General features: G+C 47.6%; 1 protein-coding gene across 5 annotated transcripts in view; it reads left to right on the top strand.

Moving 5' to 3' along the window:
• The window catches only part of SRGAP2 (SLIT-ROBO Rho GTPase activating protein 2), an 83,514-nt gene that overhangs the window by 6,041 nt on the left and 51,505 nt on the right, over nt 1–25,968 (top strand). For all 5 annotated transcript variants that reach the window (XM_042833557.1, XM_042833556.1, XM_042833555.1 and 2 more), the window contains 2 exons: nt 16,916–17,108; nt 24,725–24,887. In XM_042833557.1, coding sequence (XP_042689491.1) covers nt 16,916–17,108; nt 24,725–24,887 — 356 coding nt within the window. The remainder of the gene's footprint in view (nt 1–16,915; nt 17,109–24,724; nt 24,888–25,968) is intronic.

Below are 25,968 nucleotides of genomic sequence, written 5' to 3'. Positions count from 1 at the left end.
CAGGGAGGCTGAGCTGATGTGTTTTCCCAAGTAGATGCTGCAGATGGATTTGAGCCATGTTAAATGTTATTTCTTGCCATCAAAATAACTACTGGTGTGAAACTCTAGAGCTCCTGACCCGGTCATTTTCCTTTCAGTTGGTTCCGTGAGAGTTAATCATTACTGCTTGGAAGAAAGCCGGAGGGGTTGGGAATGGACAAATAAATAAATAAAGCACTTCCTTTGCAGATCTGGATGTGAAAGGAGTCCCCTAGCTTTGAAAAAGACTTTTTTTTTCTCTCTTTTTTTTTCCCCCCTCAAACACTTTCCCTCCAGGTGTTGGCCTGAATGCGGTGCCTAAATTCCGAGCTCTGGGTGCTGTCAGCGAGCCACAAAACAACTTTTACACACGTTTATTTCTGTGCTACAAGCTGAACCAGGCTGGGAGCCGACTTATCTGGAGGCCCAGAAGCAGCTCCTGGCTTTTTGGCTCTTGAGAAGGAGCCAAATAAACAGATTAACTATAAATCGAGAGCGGATTTCTTTTTTTCTTCAGTGGAGAAGTGGTGCGGCAGGGTAATTTGCTCAGCCCCGCTCATTTGGAGGCTGTGTTTTATTGCAGGACTTTCCAGGAAGAGCTTTTTGGCTTCCATCCTTTTAAGTAGGGAAGGTTTTTTTTGGTTTGTTTTTTTGTACCGCTGTCGTTGGGCAAAGGTTTTCCTGCAGATGTCAGCCATGGAGCTGCGTGATTCATGGATGGGGAGAGCCCACAGGCTGCATCTACTAAAGCAGTGCAGTTGTTGCCCAGGAATCAGTCCCTGGCTGCCTTCGGGTAGCTGTCCTGCCCTGCTTTAAGGATGTTTTGTAGTGTTTCTTTTGAGGAAGGCTGGTTTTGTTTCTGGCAGGCTTGGAACTGCTGAGCTGTGCTCTGAACAAGCGGATCAGTTGTGCTCTGTGCAGAGATCCTCCATCAACCAAAGTATTTCCGTGTCGTTGCCATGTTTTTGTAAGGTGAACTATGCCAGGTAATCAGATCTGCTTTCCCCAGCCCTCAACACAGCACTGTCTGAGCAGGGAAGGGCTGAGAAGGAGCCTTCACACCACTGCTGTTTCTCACCCTCACTGTTCCCCACCCCACACTGCTTCCCTCACTCTCAAAGCCATCAGTGATGCTGTAGGAGATGTGAACAGTGCTGATCTTTTAATTGCCAGCCGTTCCGTTTTGTTCAGAGGATGTCTGGATATGGCTGCAGTAAAGCACAACCCTGCCTGCTGCTGTGGGGGCTGAGCTGAGGGAAGCTGTGAGGAGAAGGGCAGCCCATGTGAGCCAGCTCTGCATCCTCACCTTGGTGTGGCCCTATTGAAGATGCCTGTTGGATCGGCTTTGGATACAGCAGCATAGATCAGTGTTGTGTCTTTGAGGATGCTGCTATGTTAGTATTTAATTGACACAAGTAGGCATTGTGGGCATTTCCATGAAATCGCAGAATGGTCTGGATTGAAAAGGACCACAGAGAAAATCTCATGTCAACCCCCTGCTGTGTGCAGGGTCACCAACCAGCAGCCCAGGCTGCCCAGAGCCACATCCAGCCTGGCCTTGAATGCCTGCAGGGATGGGGCATCCACAGCCTCCTTAGGCAACCTGTTCCAGTGTTGGGAATACTGTCAGTGGTTTGCTGGAGACAGAGGGATGTGTCACAAATGCTTTTCTTGACTTTAGCTCACACTGGTGCTCTTGCTATCCTTCCCCCATCCCCGTTCACCAGGGAGGACCCTTTTATATACTTTACTGTGATGAGTTCATTTCTCCTAAAGCTGTTGGTGACACCATGAATATCCATCTGAGAGATGATGATCAGTAACCTGGAATGAAGCTGTCTAGTAAACCAGTTCTTGGATATCATCCTCCTGCAGAGCAGAACTGGGGCATGCAGAGTGATGTTTAATGGAACGTGGCTGTGCCATCTTTCAGGAGCTCTCCTGACTGCAGCATTTCACATACCAGTGATGGAGCTTTGTTTCGTCTTCAATAGATGGACTGCTGCAGATCTGCCCTGAAGAGTTGTAGCTGATGGACGTGATGCACTCAGAAAGCTCAGCATAGAGAACCTGTACTGTTGTTGCAGTGAGAAAGGGAATTTTCCTTTTGATTAATACATGCAGTGGGTGTATTAAGGAGTATCAGTGACAAACCAGAATGCACTAAATACTTTATGAGCTGTATGAGCACGGAGCTCTGAGCAGCACCATGGAGGCTTTTCCCCTGCGTTCGATAACCAGCTATCCAGAAACTTAATAAATGAACGTCTCTATGAAGTGGTTTTGGAAAGGAGCCTGTTCTTGCTTTGGTCTCTTTAATGAAAATAATTCTCCCTAGCTTTGTGTTCTTTCCATCTGTTGAAAAGAGAGGCCTGCTTCGTCCCATTTACCCCCCTCCCTTCTTCCTCCCACCCCAAAATCAGGACTCCACCAATATCTGCCCTGCTGGTTACTGCACTTCCCATATCAGCACTTCAGCAGTGACCCATGGGACTGCAGGAAGATGCTGAAACACCAACAGAGGCACTGCCAGGAGCCAGCCCACAAAGCATGCAGCTGGAAAAGGGAGGGAGGACGAGTTTCTGTGCTCCTTAAAGGGAGGAACAATTGCAATGCTGCAAAGGTCACAGGATATTGTAATGATGTTTGGATGGAAACTTAACTTGCAATGAATGAAAATGTGCTCTTGTGTTTTCCCCCTGGAGCTGAGTGTCTGAAAGATCTGGATACTTCTTGTTCTGTTTCGTTTCTATTTGTGTTTTGCTTTTTTTTACCTTTTTTCTTTTTTTGGCTCTTCCATGAGGCATGCTATAGAAAGGAGAAGCAGAGGACAGGCAGCATGCAGTTGCTGGCAGAGGCTTAACTGTGCATTGCTTTAATCAAGGCTGGAGCATTAGTAGTTTGTGGTTAATCAGAGGGTTCCCTGCTTTCAATCAAATTATCTCTTCCCCCCTACATCCATCAGAATGAACCTAATAGCTGTAAGGAGCTTGGTGCATCCCTCTGCTGCTGAAATGCCTTTCATCTTTCTCTCTCTCTCTCCAGAAAATGTGTCTGTAAGTGCCCTGGGGGTAGGTGGGGGTGAGCCTTGTATGAAGGGAAGAAATCCCAGAGTTGGGCTGGGTGGAAAATCCCTGTTGGTGAATTCATCTTTAATGTGCTGAAAGCAGCGGGCGATGAATTTGTGGCTGTGTCTGAGGGAGCACCCATGGTAGGAACATCACAGTGCCGTGGTCCTCGAGGGAGGAAAGCTCTGTTGGTGTCATGGGAAGGAGCTGGTGGTCACCAAACCCAGCCCAAGGAGCGTGCAGAGCTGCCCTGCCTTCCTGCTGCTGTGGGTTCCTCCAAGAGCAGCATCTGTCAGTGGCAGAGCTCTGTAATGAGTACTTGCTGTAAGCTGGCAGAGCAGCTGTAATTTTCTCCATACTCTTTTGCCTTTTCCAGCTCCCCAGCATCGTCCCCGTGGTTTTCTGATTAGGATTCATGCAAATAGTTCCTCGTGGCACACCCTCCTCCAAACCCAGAGGAGAAGGACAGGCTGCTGTGGTTGGGATGAAAGCTCTGTTGGTTTGCTGTTACCTTCAGTTAGGGATTCTGGATCTTGTGAAAGGTTTACAGTTGTGCTTGCTAAGTTATTTATATGTTGACTATTCAAACACGTTCATCAATTCTGAAAGAGCCATGCTGCTCCTTTCAAGGAGATCGCTTTGAGATACAGCATGGAAATGTGCAGGTGGGGGAGGAAAGATGAAAGCTGCACGTACCTGCAGGAAAGAGTCCATTGACTTCTTCAGCATTCATGCAGCCCAACGTGGTGGTGGCAATGTTGCTTTGTGTCTCCGTGTTGCTTGGGCTGTTGGGCAGCATCTTTTCATATCCGAGATCCAGAAGATGCAGAGAAGCAGTGCTGTGTTCGGAGCAGACCGAAAGGAGGTGCAGAGATTAAAGGGCAGCCAATTACTGGACGTGACCTTAAAACAACGACCCTGCTGAGATTTATGGGATTCCATTACAAATCTTGAAACGCGTTGAGAGAACGTCTTGGGTATTGTTTTTTTTCTTCTTTTGCTCTGGCAGTGCAGGCTGTGTGGTTGGAGATGTTGCTCAGGGTGTTCCTGCACAGCTGTGCAGCGCTGCTTCCTCTGCTGCTCCGCTCTCTTCATCCAGCAAAGAACAATCAGAAGCAATTCCATCAGTGAGGCACTGTGCAGTGCTGAGTAGTATTGGCACGTAGCTGAAGTGCAGCCAGGCAGCACTCAAAGCCCTTCTCTTGCCTCCTTTTGCTCTTTTTCTTGTCCTCCTTGCCTTCTGCCTTTGGGAATTGGGGTGGGAATGAGTGGGAAAGAGATGCTCCACTGAAATTTCAGAATGCAAATAAACAGGTTTGCTATTTTTAAATGATTTTTTTTTTTTTTTTAATGATTCTTCCAAAGTTGTTCTTGCTCCAGTGGGAATGAGTCTGAATGAATGTTTCCTTGATGGTTTATTTTTAGGAGTTAAGGGCTTACATGAACCTCAGTGCTGGGAGAGATGCTGGATTGACGGTTCTGAGTGTCAAATGTGCTGTAAGACTTACAAACCTTTTAAACTGCCAAAAAGATGGGTGAGTTGAGAACGTGGCCAGAGATGCTCACCCACTGCCTCCTGCACAGGGGCTTGGTGGGCACTTCCCTGCAGCTCTCAGTGCTGAAGCATGCCCTGCAGCCCTTCCTGCTGAGCCATCCCATGGCTTTCTCATCTTCAGATCAGCTGAGGCTGGAACAGACACAGCTACAAAGCAATCGTTCACATCCAGGGAAGGGAAAAAGTGCATGGAGAGCTAAGAGAAATGCACTCAGCCGTGTCAGTAATTAGGGGTGGACTGACAATTGGGATCCTGGCTCCATAGTGATGTCATTTCCTACGTGCCTTAGCTTGGTTTGAGGTTAGGCTGTTTATCCTGACAGCATGGATGTTCTCTGCATAGTGGTGGTGGTGGGGGTGTCTGTTATTACTGATGGAAAATGGTTCATGGTAATAGTTAGGCTAAGTGAACAAATAGTGCAGGCTGCGTTTCTTTCACTACCTGAGTTAGTATTTTTATATGCTTATTCTTCACTCCTCCATGTGGCTGTTTTGGGTTTAATTCGAGCTCTTTTGCTCTGCCACATGCAGCATTTCTGCAGGCTCTGGATGAGAGCTGCTCCCCGCTGTGGGTTTGCACCGAGCAGAACAACTTGCTCTTATCTTCACTGCTGTCATTGAGATCAGCCTGTATCCAAACCCAGCTCTGTTGGCAGCTCCACTGAGCCCAATACTTGGAGGAGAGCAGGGAAGCAGTGGGTTCACTTTGAGAGCTGGCTTCTCTTGACTTGCCAAGGGGTTCCTCAGTCATATTTCCTTTAATGTTCTGTTCATGCTAAGCAGTCTGCAGACTGAGAATAAATGAAATCTACTTTAGCAAGCAAGAAGTCAGTGTGGAGGTGTTGCACTACCTTTTTTTTCAGTCCTGCTTCATATGCAGTCCCAGTCTGTTGCAATGGCAATGTCACATGGGAGGGCTGAGCTGCAGGGTGAGGAGCACTGCCAGGCTTGATGCACTTGTGTGCAGAGTGCTGGGGTGGAGATGGGGCTCCTGAGGCCTAAGGAGCTACCAGGCTTCTTAAAGGCTGATATTCTAGCATCGATTCTGAAGCAAGACTTGAATCTTTACAGAAATAGCATGAGCATGTTGTTTTATCTCGTGGAAGGTGCATCGCTTCATCAATAAGTGTAAGTCATGCTGAGAGGTGGGCAGTGTCCCAGGGGAATGGCATGTGCTGCGTGAGGGATGGGGAACCCATACAGAGGTTCCTGCTGTCTGCTTCTTGGAAAGCAGCACACTGCTGCAGAGTGCCTGTCCTCAGCACAGCACAGGACGAGCGCTGAAGCAGCAGCTTGGTGGTGTTCTTTTACTTCTACAGATATTTCTGTGTAATTGCATAGAGAATTACTGAACTGCCAGCTTACTGCAAGTGCAGTGGAGGTAATATTTACCCTATGAAAGCAATTCAGTGCACAGTCTCCCTTCCCACCTGGGTTATTCAGTGGCTCTTGCACGTGTCCTGGATGGTGAAAGCCATGCAGGAGCAGCGTTTCGGCCACAGCTTCCATGCAAGATCAACTCTGTGCTGTGTAATTAGCAGGCAGCCTTGGGGAATGATGCTTGGGGAGTGATGCTGCAGGCTGTGCTAGCCCTGACTTCCCATATTGAGCTGACATTCAAAGAGAAACTTGCTCGTTTGACACTTTAAATAGCTCTCAGATGGAAACATGGATGCGAACGCACAATGCGGCGGCTGCTGGGCTGTGTGGGCTCTGTGGTTCTATTATTAGCTGACAATAGCCGGAATGAGAAGCCATAGAGCTGTGTGGCCTCTGAGCTGTTTGTCATCCCGGAGCCAAAGGTCCTTTCTTGCACTTCTTGGTGGAGACCTTTCGCTCGTTTTCTTTGCTGGAGGTTAGAAGGGAAAATTGCTTTTGAAGCTGATTTGCAAATTCCGCTTCTTTGGGATAAGGCTTCTGACTGTATAGCAGGCAGTGCACATCTTCCCCATGGAAGGTGACAGTCTGCAGAGATGAGACAGCTAGGAACTCTGTCGGTACATCTGTCTCCATTCCTTCTTGATCAGTGTTTGCAAGAGGAGGCTCAGGCCTGCAAACAGGAGGTTTTTGACCTGCTGCTGCATTGCTGTGGGGGGCTGAGGGGCACATGTGTGCCAGAGAGAGAGTGCTTAAATGTTTATACAGCAACATAAATCTTACTGCAGGCTGTAGATGGACAACTGTGTGCTGCTCTTCACAATGTGCTGCTGGAATGCCTTTCCTCCTTCACCTTCCCAAGCCTTAGCAGAACAACCAGCAGCAAAGCAAATGGAGCACAACACTTCCTGGCACTTTCATGGTCAGATTTCGTGTACGATGCGTGTGTTGAACGTTGCTGCATCCTTCTGGGTGAGCTGAAGAGATGACATCTGGCACCTGATAACCGATCCAGACCCTCACTCAGCACCAAATGCTGTTTTGGTAATTGAATATAGTTTTAATAGCTCTTTTCCTTGGTTAGAGTGAAATCTTGGTTTGGTTTTCCACCCGTTCTGTGTCCTGTGTTTCGGTGTGCAGTCTGTATGGCTCATGAGGGTTGGTCATTAAACCCCAAGGCCTGATTGCAGCTGGAAGTCAGACTGTGTTGCACCAGGAGGAGCTGATGAAGCTTTTGCAAAGAGGGAACTGAAACCTTTAGAGGAAAGAATCTTCTGTTCATTCTGTTTTTAAATCAGTTGTGAAATCCAGGAAAGCACAGCGTTAGACTTGAAACAGCAGCTTGTGGCACAGCAAAAATTAATGCTTGGGGTGAAGTGTTGGTGAGCAGCAGAGCGCATCTGCTGTGTTGTGGTGCTGCTGTCCCCAGGCACTGCTGTCTTTTCCTCAGCAGGCTCCTGAGTTTGAGGAAGGCTGTTTGCATTGCTGGGCAGTGCTGTTGCATGGTGTTGTTTCAGTTCAGGCTCCGTGTGTGAGGATGCACAGTAGTGCTGCAATGTCACTGAGGGTAAGAATGGAGTTTTTCAGGTCAGGCGAGGTGGAAAGCTGGGATTTATCCATCAGTCTTCACGTTGCATTTGAAGGATGTTAAGCCAATCAATCAGTAGTTCCTGGGCTGTGTTTAGAAGGAGATGACGAGCTGAACATGCAAACCAGGAATGCAGAACCTCCTCACAACAGCACTTCTGCAGTGATGTTGAGTTCAGGAGGTTACAGTTTGCTGACTGCTATTGCTGAAGACCTTGTACTCACTCACTTGCTGTATATCCATTTTCCTTAGGCAAACCAGCTGACTTGCATCCATATTTTTTGTAAAAACTTAATTTTATTCCTTCTTTTAATTACAGCATCCTCTGCAGATGTTGCAGTGCCATAAAAATGAAATGTAGAAGCAAACGTGAAGCTGTCATGGTTTGCTCTGAGTTGGAGGCAGTAACTGGGGAGCAATGGGAAGTTCTGCTGACTTCAGCTGAGCATCCTTTGGCAAATGGCAAAAGGAAATGTGAACTGGGAGCAGCTCTTTGTTCCTCTATCAGTTGATGTGTGTGTAGCTACATGCGTTTGTTTTACAGATATTTTTTAGTATATATAATTTTTCACCCAGAGGGTGGTGAGGCACTGGCACAGGTTGCCCAAGGAGGCTGTGGATGCTTCATCCCTGCAGGCATTCAAGGCCAGGCTGGATGTGGCTCTGCAGCCTGGTCTGCTGGTTGGTGACCCTGCACACAGCAGGGGGTTGAAACGAGATGATCACTGTGGCCCTTTCCAACCCAGGCCATTCTATGATTCTGTGATTTTTGACCTTCAAAACCAGAAGAAAAATCTTTTCCCTCTTCTTCTGTGTTGTCTTTCGTTGCTTTACCAGCTGTAGCTTTCTGACATTAATGACCTGAAGGTGTAATGAGCAATAAAGGAAGCTGAAATGTATTGATAATTCATAACTCAAGGATGGCAATATTGGATTTTCTGCATTACCTGAGGTGTTGCCAGCAGTGGGTTTATTGAAGGGTAACCATGCAGCCTTATCGATGGAATTCTTACTGCAGCATTGATATTCTTGCTCTGTATTACTGAGGCAGTTAAGGGCTGTTGTTGTAGACCTTCCTAGCATAGGTTCTTCTTAAGAATTCATGCTTAAAAAGGTAAAGGCAACCAATGAGAGCCTCATCTGTGGTGCTCGGATCAGGCAGTGCAGCAGTCCCAGGCTGAGCACCGCATGGCATCGCAGAGATGCTTCCTCCCCATCATTCTAAGGTGGTGATTTTCTGCTTTTTGTCTTCATCTTTTTTGGTTTGTTTTTGAAGGGAAGATGGTGAGATGTCTCAAAGTCACCGGAGTGTGCACTGAAATGGAGCATGGCATGCCTCTGAAATAACTGGCACTTCATCACCTTCCGGCTATTTCTAGTATTTCAGTGCTGGCTGTTTGTTTGGTTGTTTTATTGGGCGTGTTTTTGTTAAGTTCCCTGCTAAACGAACCAACATAAACATTCCTTTTAACGAGGCCTGGCAGAAGAGCTGAAGGCGAAGGCTCAGCTCCTGCCTCCCATGTTGACTTTGGCTTCTGCTCTATGGGGCTTTTTCAGCAGCTCATCTTGGCAGGTTGCTGCTGCTTCAAATAGAAGGGTAAATAAGTCACACCCAGGATCGCAGTCCTAACAGTGAATGGGTTACGTGTGCTCTGCTTTCCTCCTGCTCAGATGGTTTTAATAAATCTTTTAAACCTTTGTTTTGTTTTTTTTTGGGGGGGATGCATTTTGTGGGGACCGATTTGTTTCCACGGCGTTGCATCAAGCAGGTGAAAAATGGAGTGCGTTGCTCATTGGGCTGCAGGTATGGGGCTGTGGTTAATGGTGGTGATGGTCAGCAGTTGGACTTGGTCATCTCAGTGATCTTTTCCGACCTTAATGACTCTATATTGAACTGTCTGGGCTTCCAAAAGCAGTGTTCATGCCTCCCTTCTGCCCCAATCCCACCTGCCTGATGGTGGAAAAGGTCCCATGGGATTTCTCAAGAGCAGAAGGACATCATTGGGCAGCGCTTTGCTGCTGGTGAATGTGTTCTTGCAGCTGGGTGCTGCTGTGTGATGCTGTGCTTGGTGCTGGGATCTGGATGAACACCTGGCTTATCCGCCATGCTCAGCCTCCAGTTGCTTCAAAGATGCACCAGAAATGTGTTGTGGTTTTGCTTTCTTGCATTCCGCTACTAATTGCATTCCTGTGTGATCATCTTAATGAATAGCTGCAATCTGTCTGCTCTGTTGCATCTGTGTGTCTTTGGAAAGCCCTTTTTTGGGGGGGCAACAGGGATTTCTGTAGAGGGGAGCAGGGAATGGCTGGGACAGCTTCTTAAATGAAGGTTTGTATTTAGCTTCTTTTGCACAAATTTGCAACTGTACGTAATAGTAGGTAGAGCCTTATTCATGCTCCAGAGGAGGAGGACGTGAGTTTTGATGCCAGCTTTGTGATGAAGGCGTATGGAAAACCATCATCTCCTTGTTCCTGCCCTGCTCTGAGCTGCGCTGATGAATGGGTGTTGCTACAGCTGACAAAGAACTGATAGAAAAACGATGATTCACATAATTCGTGCTCTGCAGGCTCTGTCAAATACTCATTTTGCATCTTTACAAGAGGTGCTGTGGATCAAAATGCCAGTTCCTCTGCGTGGCAGCCCTTCACGTAGGCTGCTGAATATTTATGGCTCTGATGGAATTTCTTCCCTGTCCTATGATTGCACTGGGGACGCCTGCTTGTGCTGCCTTTGCTTTCGTTGAGCGTTCCTGGGGTAAACTTATGAATGAGAACAAGGACTGAGCAACAGAGAGAAAGGAGTAAAATTTTTCATAACCTTCCTTGGTGGTTTTAAATTAGGTTTATATCTTCTGCTTATTAGCCATGCTAAAGGTGGGTTAGAAACAGTGCTCCCATTTAATTTTTTGGTGTAAACAGTTAAGATGGATTTACCATAAGGTGTCTTTCCATTTTAAGGGTGCAGTGAGCCCCATAATGGCTCCCGTGCCCAGGGATCAGGAGGTGACCAGCTGGGAAGCGACCCTGTCCACAGCCACCTCAGGTCACCACGTGGGCCTTTTTGATCTCACTGAACTCATCTGCCACGATGCTCATTATTCACCTCTCCCGGAATGCTCATGGTTAATTAATGGCTCCCCAGAGCTCCCCAAAGCACGCACAGGGCTGGCTGGGAGGCGGGCTGGCGCTGCCACTGGGCTGTGCTTGACTCACGGTGTTGAGTTGTCCGTCTGTCCCTCCTTCTGTCCGTCCATCCTGCTCTTTGCAGGCTGCGGCTCCCTCGGATGCTCACCATGGTGTTGTCCCCCAGGCCACGGGGCTGCTGGCCCAACGTGTCCGCTGGCACCGCACCGCTCCGACGCACAGGTGGGTGCGGGTTTGATGCCTTTGCACGCCGGTTGATGAGCTGGACCTCATCCCTTTTACTTTCCTATCTGTAAGAGAGATTCTGAGTGTTGGTTCCTTAGGATATCTAGAGGTAAGAGAGGCTGGTGGCACTGAAAGCCATCGCTGTGCTTCCTCTGGGTGTTGGCTCTATGCTGGAAGGGGCTGTTATGGAGCTCGAAGCGCTCACACGTCCCTTTCTGTTCCTCTTCATTTATTTCTTGATCATTTATGCATGTTAATCTGTTAGCTACCAAAGAGGAGAGGGAGGGGAAGGAATCCTGAGGTGAAATTAAATGAGACGCCGGCATTAATCATTCTGTTTGTATCTCTAAATATATGACATAATTCACCCAAGGATTTTCCTTTTATTGCAGAGATTAAAACATAACTCATTAATTGCCACTCGTGTACCAGCAATTTTATTGACTTGAAAAATGCACCTAGCTTTGCTTTGCATGGGATGCCCTGTGTAAGTGTCACATAAACCAGGAAGGATTTTTGCAGAGCATTCTGCCCAATGCTGTTCAGTGCTGGAAGGATGGGCAGTGATGCATGGGCAGCCCCTGCGTGCTGCTTTACCTTTATGGCTATTAAATATCCACAGAGCTCTGCCAGGTGGGCTTTGGTAGCTCTGTAATTGGAGAAAATGAGCTACAAGTGTAATTAGTTGTAAAAGTAGGAGTATTTGGAATGGAAATCAGTTGTTCCTCTTTGATACCCAACCCTTGGAGGTGGGTGTATGAAAGGATGGGGCAGGGCAGTGAGGGATGGAGAGTCTCTCTTAGCTTTGCTTTTGAGCAGTTATATAGAGACTGATTCTTGATCATCTGAGCAAAATGCAGCTAACCAGGGCACGTTGTCTACATTTTGGACCAGACAGGTCCAATGCAGAGCAATGTCCAGCACAGTCTCTGGCATTCTCACATAGCGAGTCTGGGTGCTTTGCCAAACAAGTGGCAGCATCTTAACTCTGCTTTTGTCTTCCAGACCTGTTTTGCTGTTCTCCTCCTGCTGGATTTCCATTCTAGCATAAATAGATGTTTCTGTTGAAAGCAAGTGCCAGCCTCTCCCTTTTACGCAGGAATTCAACTTGCTTTGTGCAGCCTAAAACAGGGCCGTGCAACATTCTTCATTTAAATGGCTTTCTGTTTTGAAACTCAGAGCCATGAGTCCCTGGCTCCCCTCCCTCCTCTCCCCACGCCCAGCCCGCTCATTGCTTGCAAATGAATTAAATGAGTTTCCCACACCTTGTGATGGATCTGATGAATTCTCACAGCCTATGGGGAAGCCCAGGGTGGGCGCTGCTCGTGAGCCATCCTTGGATTTGATGTTTCCTTCTGTTGTAACTTCCTTATGATGTTTAAATTGGTGAATAGTGGTGTGTGTATACAGTGTGTCTTTCACCCAGTGGTGATCGCTTCAATTCTGGGTTAAGACCAAAACCTAAACTGTGCACTGCAGTGCATACAAGCGCAGCACACTTGGTTTAAATGGGAGAAAGATGCAGAATGTGACTTGCTCAAGTAAAGGTGTCAAAGGCTGAGCTCTGCTTTGAATTGCTGTCCAAAGAGGGGCTGTGGACAGAGCTGTCCCCCAGCTGTGCCCCGTGGAGATGCTCGGAGCCGTGCAGTGTGGTGGCTCTGCTCTGTAGCCATGCCCAGGGATGGTGCAGTTCCTTCTCTCTTTGTGCAGCCTGGCTCTGATGCGCAGACGCTCCGATGATGGCTTCTGAACTGTGAGTTGTTCAAATAACTGGGCCGTCTCAGGGCTTTGGAACAGTCAGCCAACATTAATTATTTCCAGTGTCACTCTGCCCTGCCTGTGCTTATTGGAAGTGCAGCTCGTAGAGCAGGGGATGTGCTTATGGAGCAGATGAAAGGAAGGAAGCCGCGCTTCGCAGGGATGCTGTGTGCTCCAGGACAGCCCGTGCCCCTGGGAGCCCCTGCCCCCCAGCCACGTCTTTGGTGAAGAACCCACGGCTCTGATGTGATTATTCTGCTTCCTGCAGACAGCTGAGCAGAACAGAATTTAATTGTGGCTCTGATAGATCTGTGTGAGCTGCTGATAAAAAATCTGTGTTCACTGAGCCGCTTCCTTTAGAACATCTCAAGCAGTGTGCTGCTGCTCGGTTGTCCAGACGACTCATCCCATACATTAACAGCATCCATCAAGTCTTTGGCCATCCCTGCAGTACTGGATCCGTCACTATGCATGAGAGCAAGCTGTTCAAAGACCCATCAGGAAGCTGCTTGGAGAACACGTTATTTCAGGTCTCTCCATAGCAGTCTGGGGGTGCTCAGGGCTGGAGGCTGCAAAGGGTTTGTCAGCAGGAGTCAAGTTCTGAGCACTGGGGATGCGAAGTGATGTCTGTGCTTTGGATTTGCTTATGCTAATGCTCCCTGTGTCGACATGATTTAATTCTTACATTCTAGAAATCCACGCTGCAGACAAGTAGTGTGGTTCTACTGCTTGTCTGTAAGACTTTCTCTGGCATTCAGAAAGCATAAGCAGGTTTTATCTGCAGGTATGGAGAACAGACGCGTAGGTTTGCTCACTCAGTGGGGCTTTAGCTGAAGAACACTTGAAAACTTCCAGGCTGTGAGTGAGACAGCATGCAGGTGGGTTGAGTGTGGGCAGCGTGAGCTGCACGGCTCCTTGGGGTGATATTGTTGTGTCTGGGACTGCAACTGGTAGACCCGAGTAATTAGTGATGCAAATACATTAGGATGGAGGTATGCAAAGGAGAGATGAGTGTTCTTGGTAGTTCTCAGGGACCCAAAGCCTGCCTTGCTTTTTGCTTGCAGGCACGTCTCATAACCTTTTCCTTGACTTCACTGTGCTCATCTCAGACCTCCAAACATCGCCACAATCTGAATCAGAAAGAATTTTGTTGACTGGTGCCTGCAGCTGTTTCTACATGTGTGTGACAAGAGCCCATCTGCAGTTATAACGTGCCTTACCCAATGTCAGTAATTCTCCAATGAGTCACAAATATCCCGTTGTAAAGGGAAGTTTACCTTTTTCCAAGGCAGGCAGTTTTTAATAGGACTGTGAGTCTGAACCTCCCTCCTGGCTCTGGCCCTGAGCTAAAGCTGCATGTCCTCCTCTTGGCATTTCCACTTCAAAGTGCAGTTCTTGGATTACCCTGGGATGCGTCTGTGGTGCTCAGTGCTGGCAAAGCAGTTTGCTCCATTCCATCCTCCCTGCTGCTGGGTGGGAGCTGGAGGCTTAGCAGTCGGTGGTGTCCTGGGAGCATTCTGTGTGCAGGGGAGGCGTTGTGCACAGCAGAAAGCAAAGCTCAGGTTGTGCAGCACAAAGGGTTTTTTTTTTCCCCTGGAAGTGGGCCGATGCGACTGCGTTGTGGAACCGCTGCTGAAGTGCCTGTGTTTAATTCAGGGGCAATTAGCTGATGATAAATGCAGCATCACTTGTGCCTGTCGGTACTTTATATGCTGTAGGGTTTCAAATGGAGGGGGTATAAATGTGGAGGATGACAAAGGTGACTGAAATGCGGAAGGTAGAAGATCTTTCTGTCTCAAAATACTTTAGTAAGAAGATGTGCTGGCTGGGTGCATATGGGGAACGTTGGAAAGCTAATTGCAGAGAGGATTAAAAAAGCCAAACAACTGTCTGGGACTTTACAATACTCTGACTGAGATGACTTTATGATCTGATGATGGAAGTGAGTAAACAGTTTGTTTTAAAGCCATGGAAAGCTTTTTCCTTTTGCTGTTTGGGATGTTTTAGTTGCAGCACATGAGTTTGAAATGCCACAGTAAGGGCTGCACAACAGAGCAGGGTTCATTGGGAGTCAGAACAGCTGGGCTATAAGCCTGGCTCTCCCTGACCTGCATCACTGTGCTCTGTGTCACTGTTGTAAGTGGTCACTTGGGGTGGCCTGCAAGGTGTAGGGAAGGAGGTAGAAGGCTTCAGGGTGTTCTGATGTGGCTGTTAACCTAAAAAATTGTGCCAATTAAAGATGCAACTGCAGTGAACTCGAAGTCAGCAGGCATGGGGAGGTGCTGTGACGGGGAACCAGCGTGAAAAACCCATCCTCTGCTTTTGTGGGGGAACCAGCGGATGCTTCGTTCTCTGCAAAGCCCAGTAAACCTCAGGAAATTCCTGCCTTGATGTGGCAAAATGTGGGGCGGTGATGTTGCAAGATGAGCAAGGTTGCCCCTGCCTGGCAGCAGCAGAGGCTCCACCAGCTGCAGCTGAATGGAGGATTGTTCCCATGCACCCCATCAGCCGCTGCTTCCCTCCCAAACAGCGCCTTTATTGATAACAGAGAGTGCTGAGAATGCATTTGCTGCTGACGGCAAAGGTTACGAGTCCGTGCTGCTTGCAGCAGGAGAGCTGCCTGCGAAATACTCTGCCCTGAGAACCAATGACTTCGTTTTAATTTTCATATTAAAATGAATGCGCTCTGCTGACCTCTCAGGTGCAAGTTCTAAGGTTGGGAATAGGGAATCTGATGGGGTTTGGGGGTCAGGATGGGGCTGGGTTGGGTGGGAGGAGCAGCAGTGAGTGCTGTGGGGATGCAGCCTGGAGGGGGACACATGCTGCAGTGGTTCTGATTAAAGAAGTATGCGGACAACTCGGGCTCATGTATTTGCTTGTAGCTGTGTTTCCTGTTGAAAAGACAGAAGTTTCCTGTTCCGAGATCCTCTCCCCGGGGTGAAGTTGGCACTGACCAGCTTTGTCCATGGGTTTGTTTTGTTCCTCTGCTGTCACTTTGCTGCCCTGTGTTTTTTTCCACGTGCTCTCAGAAGTGGTCTGCACTGTTTGCAATGCTGAGAGAGGTCATCTTTGAGCTTGAACAACCCGCATTCTTGCAGATCACTTTTTGGCAAGCCTGATGAGGAACTGTGTTTGTATACACGTGTTTTGGGTTTCTGAGTCCCTAAAATAAAGATGCGTGCTTTCTTTGCTTGCAATCCCCAACCCTCCAAAACTGTTCCTGCAGATGTGAGCGCAGCTGAAGGCAGCAGATAAGCATGGCAGAGAGAGGAGTGCTCATGGGATGGGACTCCCCTGCAGGGCCTGGTGATAAAGATGTTGATCAGTGACAAAGATGTTGATTAAAAAGTTGAGTTTGGAAAATGAGACTTCCCCATCTTTGGTTGTGGTGACAGAATTGTGCTGCAGCTGTGATGTGTGGACAGATGCAGAGCTGTGTGTTGTAGGAGGACCCGAGGGCTCCACTTCCCAATTTTATTGCTTATTGAGTTCAGGCTGGAACAGCATATCTTTGAACTTTGGGCAGAGCACAGCGACTGTCCGGCTGCAGTGGGCAGCTCTGATGTCTGAGTGCTCAAAGTACCTATTTCGTTATTTGCATGCTGAGTTTATTGCCTTCTGAAAGTAAGCTCTCTCAGCTGCAGCACTGAATGTTTCCATGTTTTTGGGCTGATGCATTTCCATGTTCTGTTGGACTGTGGAGAAATGGTCTCACGCAAGTCCCTGAGTCTCCATAATGTCCTGGTGGGAAGCTGCCATGTTTGTGACACATTCTGCAAGCGGTGGCTAAAATGCAGTGTAAATACAAAAGCTGTCTTCGGGAATAATTACATACAATGATCATATTAACACTTGTCTGTGTTACTTCTTTATGGTCCTGTAGTCACGGTGCATTTTTAGGCAGTGACTTCTGAATGCCAGAAGTGCACTTGGAGCTTTGCAGCCTCTGTGCTCCCAGCAGTGCAGCTCTGCCCATGGGTTGGTGCATTGCAACCTGCCCTGCTCCTGCTGCACCCTTGGGGGGCAATGCAGTCATCTCCTGCCTGTGCATAGAATTAATCATAATGGAGCTTTACTGACATATTGTTAATGAGGGAGTGTGTTTCGACTAGATTTTACTAGAGAGTTTTGTTGGTGTTTAATGGGATTTTGTTTAATCTTGAGTGCTTTTGTTTGTTACAGAGATCCGTGCCCAGTTGGTAGAGCAGCTGAAATGCCTTGACCAGCAGTGTGAGCTCCGGGTCCAGTTACTGCAGGACTTGCAGGATTTCTTCCGCAAGAAGGCAGAGATTGAGATGGATTACTCGAGGAATTTGGAGAAGTTGGCTGAGAGATTCCTGGCTAAAACTAGGAGCACCAAAGACCAGCAATTCAAGTAGAGTATTTGCATTTTATTTTTATTTTTGTCCTTTTTTTTTTTCTCTCTTCTGAATGTGGTTGCAAGTGTAGGAATGCAAGAAGTGAGCTGGTACAGCGAATGTCAGTATCAGCATGGCTGTGAATGGCAATGTTTCCCAACTTCATGATGAAACACAGAACCCATTTCACATTTCTGCATAGCCTGCTTGCCTGGTTCATTTCAGCATCTTGTTCTAAAGTCATATGTCGTCCACAAGGAGTGGAATGGTGGAAAAATTGGCACAATCTATAAAGGAGGCATTTTCTTGGAAAGGTGAAAAGGTTCTGCGCCACGTTTGGTGCAGAGAACTGGAATTTCCTTCAGTCTTAGTGACAGCAGTTGCCTTGCCTTCAAGCCTTCAAAGAGCTTGAAGTGCTGTTTGCAGGTAGGTCTGTCCATCCTGCTCTGGCTGCTCCCACTCAGCTCCTTGGGTTGGATGAGCAGTAAGTGGCGGATGTGGTTCTGTGGCACGGAGTGTGACCGAGCAGCCCTGGCCATGAGTCACTGAGCTCCACTCTGTCTCCTGGCAGCATCCTGCACTGCCTCCACCCCGACTTCTGGCACTGCTGGGCTGGGCCCTCATCTCTGTGTTGTTGTTGTTGCTGTGTTGGGGGGTTGGGGAAATCAGCTTTTCCTTCTAACTATGGCCCTTCTTGCAAAAAAAAAACACTCAGGAGGCACAATTTCAGCTTCAGTTCTGTGCAGCTTTAGTTTATTTTCTGCACAGCTCTGTCATTTGTTTAGTTCTTAGTTAGGATGGACATTGTGCTACATTGCCTGGAGAGTGTGACTCTGAAGTGCAGCCATTTGAGAAATGGAGGACAGTCATTCTGCATATCTGTAGAAAGCAATTGTCTAAAGCATGTGTATCCAACCCACTAGCTTCTTGGTTTTGATTTCATTTATGAAACATCCCATCCGAAATGCAGACTTTTATTTTCCATTTTTTCCTATTTCAGTTTCCTCGCTCACCCTTAGAGCTGTTTGTCCTCAAATCCCTCAACTATGGTGTGGCCTGAATTGGACAGGTGAATTTATCAGCACATAAAGCTTTCACCTGGATTGCTGAACTACTTATCTGTGCTGTTCTGTCGTGTCCAAGGCAGCACCCAGTGCTCTGAGCACTGCGCTCACGTTGCTGTGCACGGGGCTGACGTGGCTCACTCTGCTCCTTTTGCTTACATGAGCAGCAGATGGCTCCTAGCAGGAGAGCATTTTGCTTTGGGAACGTCTTGCCCCGCAAGGCTGAGTCCAAGTGACCAATGTGTTCATTTGAGTAAGAGCTGGGATGAGGGGAAAAATCCCATCTGATCGGCTGCAGACAGCGTTGGTCGCTGCAGTGAGTCCTGCTGAGCTCTTGCTGTTGCTTGTTTGGTCACTGCTTTCTGCTGGCATCAGCATTCAGAAATACATCCAGATACCCCAGGGATCACTAAGGAAGCGATTCCAGTTGTAACTGCCCATCCCAAGCACTGCTCTGTTTGAGCAGCGAGGAGTGACTTGGCTGATCATCTTTTCAGTAGATGCTGAAGCTGTAATCTAATCTGGAACCCCCTAAAAGGCATTTTGATCAAAGCCAACCATCACATCTCTCCACCTACGGAGCCTGGGATTATATGACTTTGAGATGTGCATGGGCTGCTGGCTCCTCTGTAATTGCGTGGCTGTGACCCTATAAATATCCCATAATAGCATGTTCCTTCTATTACGTGACAATTACATTGGAAGGTACCATATCATTCAGGGACTGCTTACCATGTCACTTGCAGATTTTAGATCTCATAACATTGTCAAGGAGGAAACTTGTCAGGCAGGAACCCTGTAATTTGCATGTGCTTCTATACTTGAGAGCTATCGTGTAATTGCTGAGCTGCTCCAAAGGGGTTAATTTCAGGGAGAGCTGTCAAGGGCAGGAAGCTTCAGCCTGACCCTCAGAACTGGGCTCTGTGGCATCCTCTACCACGTATGTGGTGCAAACACCATTCAAGGAGAGCGTGGTGAGGTGCAGCTTGTAACTGCACGGTGTGGGTTGTGTGCTTTGTAGCTGTGCCACATCACATGGCTGTGTTTTCCAGGTGGGCTTTGGAATCTGGGTGCTGGGTCTCAGAAGCACAAGCTGTGTATAGGCTGTGATGGGCTTAAGGGGTGCTGCATGTTGTGCAGATTCAGGCTGGTTTCACGGGAGCATCTTAAAGGGATTTGCAGAGGTAGGTGTCTGTTTTTCTCATTTTGTAGCTCTGGAGAGGGGGAACAGATTGATTCAGCCAAGGTGACATCTGAGTTGATGGCAGTTGGATACATCCCAGGTTTTAGTTGCTTTTATCTTCTCTGCTGTGGCTGTGAGAGCTTGCCTTGCCTGGTCCTCTTGAAAACTGGTTTTCCAATTAGGACAGGCTGCTCAAGAGGACAAACCAGATCTACTTGGTAATGCTTCTTCGCTGCCCCTTGGAAAATATCCCCACGTGAGCTGTAAGGGGGAGGAAATGCATTTTCCAGCCCAATTCTTCCAACTCCTATTGTTAAAGGAGCTTGTTGCTCTGAAGTTGGAAGTCATCGCTCCTTAAATGTCTGTTGAACCAGCAGCCCAGTATGTGGCTGTTCATGGGAGCTCCTGGGGTCCCTTCTGGTGGCACGGATGTGGCTGCCCTGCACTGAGACCCTGATGCTTCCATTGCCTGGCTCTGTCCTACAGACCTTTGCCTTTTGGAATACCAGTTAACGTGAAAAGCACAGCAGATCTTCAGTGAGTCCTTTTCGAGGGAAAAATTTAAAGGGGGAAAAAAAAACAGCACACACACAGACAAAAAAAAAAGGCAGTGCTATTTTAAGGCCATGTTTTAAATCAGGGCTGTCCTTGCAAGCAGGATACCAAGTAGCAATCAATTGTCAGCTGGAGAGCAGAATGTCCAGGATATCCCAGCGTGATTCAGATGGCTTTCTGGCAGCCTTTGCCTTGAAGTCGAAGATGCAGAATAAGTCTGGCAACCTTCAGGCTTAGCACTTGTAAACAACAGATGTTCATAACTGGAATCTTTTGGAAGTGAGGGGCAGGGAGCAGCGTGTGCCTGAAATGCTCCAAATTTGCAGCTAATGCTGAGCAGTGTCAGGAAGACTTGAAGGGGAAATGAAGAGTTCATGTGTGTCAGCACTTTGCAGAGAACTTTGCTTTTCTGGAGAGTGCAGTGGTTTCTTTAAAGGAGAGATGATGCAGGTGGTGAGGGAGGTATCAGCAAAAGCACTTGCATTGGGTGGGCTCCTACAGTATTGCTGTAGTAGATAAATATGCTGTATGCTGTTTTGACCCGGGATTCCTTTTGATGGGATGAGCCTGGAGCACTTATTCTGAGTCTTTCACCCTGGGGCAGAGGGTTGTATTGGCAGCCAGGTGCCAGCAGCTTTCTTTCTTTGTGCTTGAAATCATTTTGCTGCTATTGAGAGGCACTTGTCACTGCTGCTCCAATGGCAATGTCACGCATTCAGGACAGCTTCCCAGTGTCTTCTGCTCTGCAGGGTGACTCGTGGTCCTTCCTCTGGCTGTGACACCCTCAGTGCTGCTCTTTGTTCATTGCTGGCACCCAGCATTGCCAGGGGATTTGCCCCCAAACCCGCAGTCTGACACCGCTGATGTGGCAGGGTGATGTGAATTTCAGCATTTCTTTCTCTGTTTGTAATAAGTTCATTTGCCTCTGACTCATCCTCCTTCCCGTGCTCCACGTGGATACGTGGTATTCCCATTGCCGGCTTGTGGGTGGGCTTTTTTCTTCTTTTTGGGATGGGAGGAACTGCTCATTAAGATGTTTTTTCTGCTCCTACCCTGAATGGGCCTACCATGCAGTGCTGAGCCAATGTCACTGCCTTAGAGCAGATAAATCTCTGATCGTCTGTGAGTTCCTCGTATGAATCAGTAATTTAATTAAGAACGTTCAGATACTTGGACTCAATCTTCCCTTCTGATCTTTCGAGACCGACCGAAGCCTTTGAAGTGGAAGTTGCACAGGACTCGATCAAGATAACGCTGGAAAACCACAGGGCTTCATACTTTGTGGTTCCTTAAAAATCTGTGCACAACTTCCTCTTCCTGTTCCCAAACACCCCCAATCGCTGTGATCTGCTGCAATTTAGGCTAACCTAAATAAACCCTGGATTCGTTATCATCACACGATCTTTAAGCTGTATAAACAACGCTTGAGGTTGAACCTGGATGCTGGCATCTTCCTGCTGTTGCAGGGGAACCTGGAGTCGAGTGAGTGCAAAATCACTTTGAAAAGTTGGTATCCAGCTCCTGAGGTTTGGTTTTTACTGCTTAGCAGCTCCAGGCCATCACTGCTGGCTATACCCAACCATCACTGCTGCTCTGTTTCCTTCCTCACCCCTCCTGCAGTGCCCTGGAGTTGGGAGCAGAATCTCTCTGCCAGCTCCTTTGAGAATTGAAATGGTTAATGGAAATCACAAATTGCTTCTCTGCCATCTGCTTGTGGTTATGATAGAAAAGGGCCTGTTGTAAACAGTTGTATAACTTCTGCTCTGTGTTGTGAAAACTGTTGCCATGTTCCTCCCCAGAAAACGCTGTGTTTTAGGGGTGGTTTAGAAGTTAAAGTGCCTGTAGTCCTAAGGGCTATTTAGAAACCCTGAAACAAGTAACCATAACAGCTGAAACAAGTAACTTTCCTTTTCTGTTCTGTTCCTGTGCAGCTTGTCTTCTGGCCTTCCTTTGGCTCCCTTTTGCCAGGGTGACAGCGTTGTGCTGCCCCGTCGTCGGGGGAAGTTGGTTCTCGCTTCCTCTAAAAGCTTAACAGAATGGAGCTGTTCTCATTCAGCAGGGGTTAATGAAACCAACAGGCACCAGGAAATGAAAGGAATTGGAAAGGGAAAACCTCAGGGAGCACAGAGTGATGGTTATGCAAGGTCGGGGCGCATCCCTTCCAGCGCAGACCTGGAGGTGACGAAGCCATTTGCAAATGAGAATCATGTGGGGTTTGTGACTGCTCCTTCCTGCAGGACTGCCTTTCCTATTGAACCACATGCAGTGTGTCAACAACCTAAGCGGCGCCAGGAGACACCAGCAGTTTTGCTCACCATACTTTTCATGGGCTGGTGGTATTCGTGCTATGCGCTGCATTCGGATGGCTTCACGAGTTGCGGTGCAGCAGCTTGGGCGGTTGGGAATTGGCTGCTTAACTATTGCATCTCTCCTGCTTCTCAGTTTGTGCTTTGGTTTTCTTTGGGTGCTGTGAGCAGGCTGTTGCCCTGCAGGCTCTCCTGGCTGTGGTTGTAGCTGGGATCCTCCAAAGCGCGTGGTGAGGCTGCCAAGGTTTGCTGAGCAGGCTGTGAAAACTCAGAGAGAGGAGGGGAAAATGCCACGGGGGTCATTGGGGCTGAAAAGAGCTGAGTGTTTGTGGGCTGACATCTGGTACAGTGCTGCAGAGGCTGCGTGGATGAGCTTTGGGCTGCTTCACTCCTAGGAGCTGGTGAAGGAGCAGCGGGCTGCTTGGGGCTTTGAGATGGGATTTGGAATGGCTGCAGTAGGACCAGCTGTGAGGAGCCCTTTCTTACTGTTCCTGTGCTTCATTCCCATCCCTTCTTTTGACTTCTGAGTTATGGATGTTTTATGTAGCTCTTCCAGCTTTGAAGGCAGATACTAAATCAGTGTGCAGAGTATATCTGCAGCGCTGCTGCAGCCAACCCAACTGCTACATCTGTTCCCTGTGTGCTCCTCTTGACAATCCTCTGCAATCCCCTCCTCTTCAGCTTGCCTCCTGTCTTCTGCCATCACCACTGCTGCAGAGGCAGTGGCTCTGTGTTGGCACATGCACCTCACTCCAGCGCTGCTCCATTGGGGACCTCATCCTGCTGAGGACCTCCTTCAGCCCTATTTGTATTGGAAGAAAGTCAGGTGTTGTTTCTTGTCTCACTTAAAATTGAAAGTCAAAAATGGAAAAAAAAAACAAACAAAACCCTCTGCCTAAATGGAACTTGCACAGCTCCTGTCGTGGTGGAAGCTCTCAGCTCTCAGCCTGCATTTCGGATGGATTCAGCCCCTTTGTGCCCTTCTAGGGCTGGCTGCAGCCTGCTGCATTCACACTGCGAGTGGCCTGGTCTTGCAATTGCTAATTAGCTCCTTGGCATATTAACAAAACAAACAGTATGCTGCAGACACTGATTGCAGGAGATCTGAGGGCAAGTACTTGATTTATAGAGCTTAACATCTGGCAGTTTCAACCTTGTACAGTTCTGCATTTTGATCGTTCCATCTGGTTTTGCCCGTGTCAGCAGTATCTGCAATATGCGACACTGAAGTACAAAGGCAAATATTGTCTAAATGAAATCTCTGCCTTCTCACATTTTATTTTCTATGTTTTTATTCAAAACACCAGAACCGAAAGCCCAGAATCCTTTATATACACACAAAGTCACACGTGCCAAGCCCTGAAACAGCGCAGATGATGAGCTGCAGTTGTTTCCCGAGCTTTTCATTTTTTAAAGGAAAGAAACCAAGCATCAAAATCAGCTGTTTGGAAACTGTGCTTTTTCTCTCTAAAATTGTCCATACTGCACTACAGCTCCAAACACTGATGTCATGAGAAGGGCTATGAAGGGCTGCTGTGGCTCCTGCTCTCGTTGCAGTCAGCTTTCAGATATTGGAAGAGAGCAGTAATGTCTCCCCTCAGCCTCCTCTTCCCCAGACCAAACAGCCCCAGCTCCTTCAGTCTCTCCTCACAGGCTGTATCCTACAAGCCCTTCCCCAGCCTTGCTGCCCTTCTTTAGACCTGCTCCAGCACCTCCATGTCCCTTCTGTACTGAGGTGCCCAAAACTGAACGCAGCACTCGAGGTGAGGCTTCACCAGTGCTGAGTACAGGGCAGGATGACTTCCCTGCTCCTGCTCACCACAGCACTCCTGATCCAAGCCATTGCATCCATTGGCCTTCTTGGCCACCAGGGCAAAGGTGTCCAAGTGTTTGTTGGCTTGATCCACGTTGCTGATTCTCCTGCTTCTCCCTGGTCCTTTGTGTTGTGTGTTTGCAGGATGTGCAGGGAATCAGCCGTAAGGTTGAAAAAGTTCAGAGATGGGAATGTGCAGCTTGTGGGATGAGTACTGCTTTCTCTTCCATTCAGGACAGATGCAGATTCTTGCACAGAGCTGCTTTTATACAAGACATAACATTTTGTTTCCTATGCAGATGCTATTTAGCTAACTGTGTGCTTGAAGCCTTTTGCTTGTGGTGAGGCACAGAGGATCTGGCAGCATTGCAGACCCCACTGTCAGGCTCCATAGCCATCACTGTGCCTCGGGCCCTGCAATTTGTGCTCAAGTTCTTGGATTCAAAAGGAAAAATCAGAGCGTGCGTTTGGCATCCTGTAGCTTGCACTTGCCCAAGCAGCTTGTTGGGGGGAAAAGCCAAGCCGTGTGTGATGCAGGGCTCGTTCTGTGTGTGCCAGAGCCATTTTCTTTGCTCCCATCTCCCTCATCAAATCCACACATACTGCAGCCACGTTTCTGGTGTGTATAGATACAGAACATCATTAACAACCGTTTTATCTCCTTCAGGTGAAGTCCCATCCAATTCTTGTTTCTATTTTGCATCCTTTATAGGAAAGATCAGAACGTGCTCTCACCAGTCAATTGCTGGAACCTCCTCTTAAACCAAGTGAAGCGGGAAAGCAGGGATCACACCACCCTAAGTGACATCTATCTCAACAACATCATCCCTCGCTTCGTCCAGGTCAGCGAAGATTCTGGGCGCCTGTTCAAGAAGGTAACTGAGTGCTGCATGTCTTTGTTGTTGTTGGGCTGTTCCAAAATGCAAAATGGGAGATGTTCTGGCCCATCTCGTTGTTGTTCTTTGTACCTAACGCCTGGTTTGGGGGATAACTGCATTTGACTTATCACTGATTAATTGTTTTCTTGTCCTAGAATTTTAGGATTGAGGTTTGAGTGAATGTGAGCTGAGTTTTTCCTCTCAGCCTGCTTGCAGTTTGGTGTGTGCTTCGAAGCTTCCTTTAAATAAAAATAAACATTCCGAGTTTCCACCTTTTTATATAAGGAAAAGGAACAAAGCATCAAGATCAGCTGTTCCAAAATGATCCTTTTTCCTCTGAAATTATCCAATACAATCCTCCAAAGATAAATTGGTATCCAATGCGGAGTAGAAAATCAAAAGTAAAATTAGGGAGAACTCCAACCATTCAAAGTAACACAAGGATGTATTGTCCTCCTCCAGAAAAGGGGAAAATGTAATGGAGGTCCCTTTGGTTGGCATTTTCCCCTTTCTCTCCCCTTGAGTTCCACCTGGAGCAGGAAGATGGGACAGTGTGGGTGTATTCTTCTATGAAGAATCTGTTCTTCCTGTTGGAGAAATGTGATATGAAGGCTTTGAAACTCTATTAAATAGTTATGCATGGGCTGTGTAGAGATTTGTCAATGATTGTACCATCTGTTGGTTGACACGTTGAAAGCATTGCAGTTTGAACTTTGAGAGCAATTTCTCTCTCCCCACTGCCCACCTCTGCAATGCATTGTGCTCTGGGTGAGTTATTTCTGCTATAGCAGTGCTAAGGAGAATTCCTGCCTTCGTTGTCATTGCTGTGCATGTTCCTTGAGGGTTTTAATGGTTTTAATGGCTAGCAGAAGGCTGTGATTACAACAGATTACATATTGAAGTGTTGCATTCTGTTTTTCTTAGAATTTTTTTTATTTAAACATCCTCCAAGTAGGGTTTTTCAAGCAACGTCACACTGAGGCCTTTTTGACCTTTTAAAACTTTCTGGTAATTACATTATGGTTGATTAGATACTTACATGGGATTACTGAATGGCAGCCACTCTTCTATTCCACTA

The sequence above is a fragment of the Centrocercus urophasianus genome, unplaced genomic scaffold, assembly GCF_019232065.1.
Source record: "Centrocercus urophasianus isolate 14NV4802_14NV808 unplaced genomic scaffold, USGS_Curo_1.0 seq_42, whole genome shotgun sequence".
Taxonomy (NCBI): Eukaryota; Metazoa; Chordata; class Aves; order Galliformes; family Phasianidae; genus Centrocercus; species Centrocercus urophasianus.
Note: the sequence above shows the minus strand (reverse complement) of the source record. Positions and strands in the feature narration are given on the sequence as shown.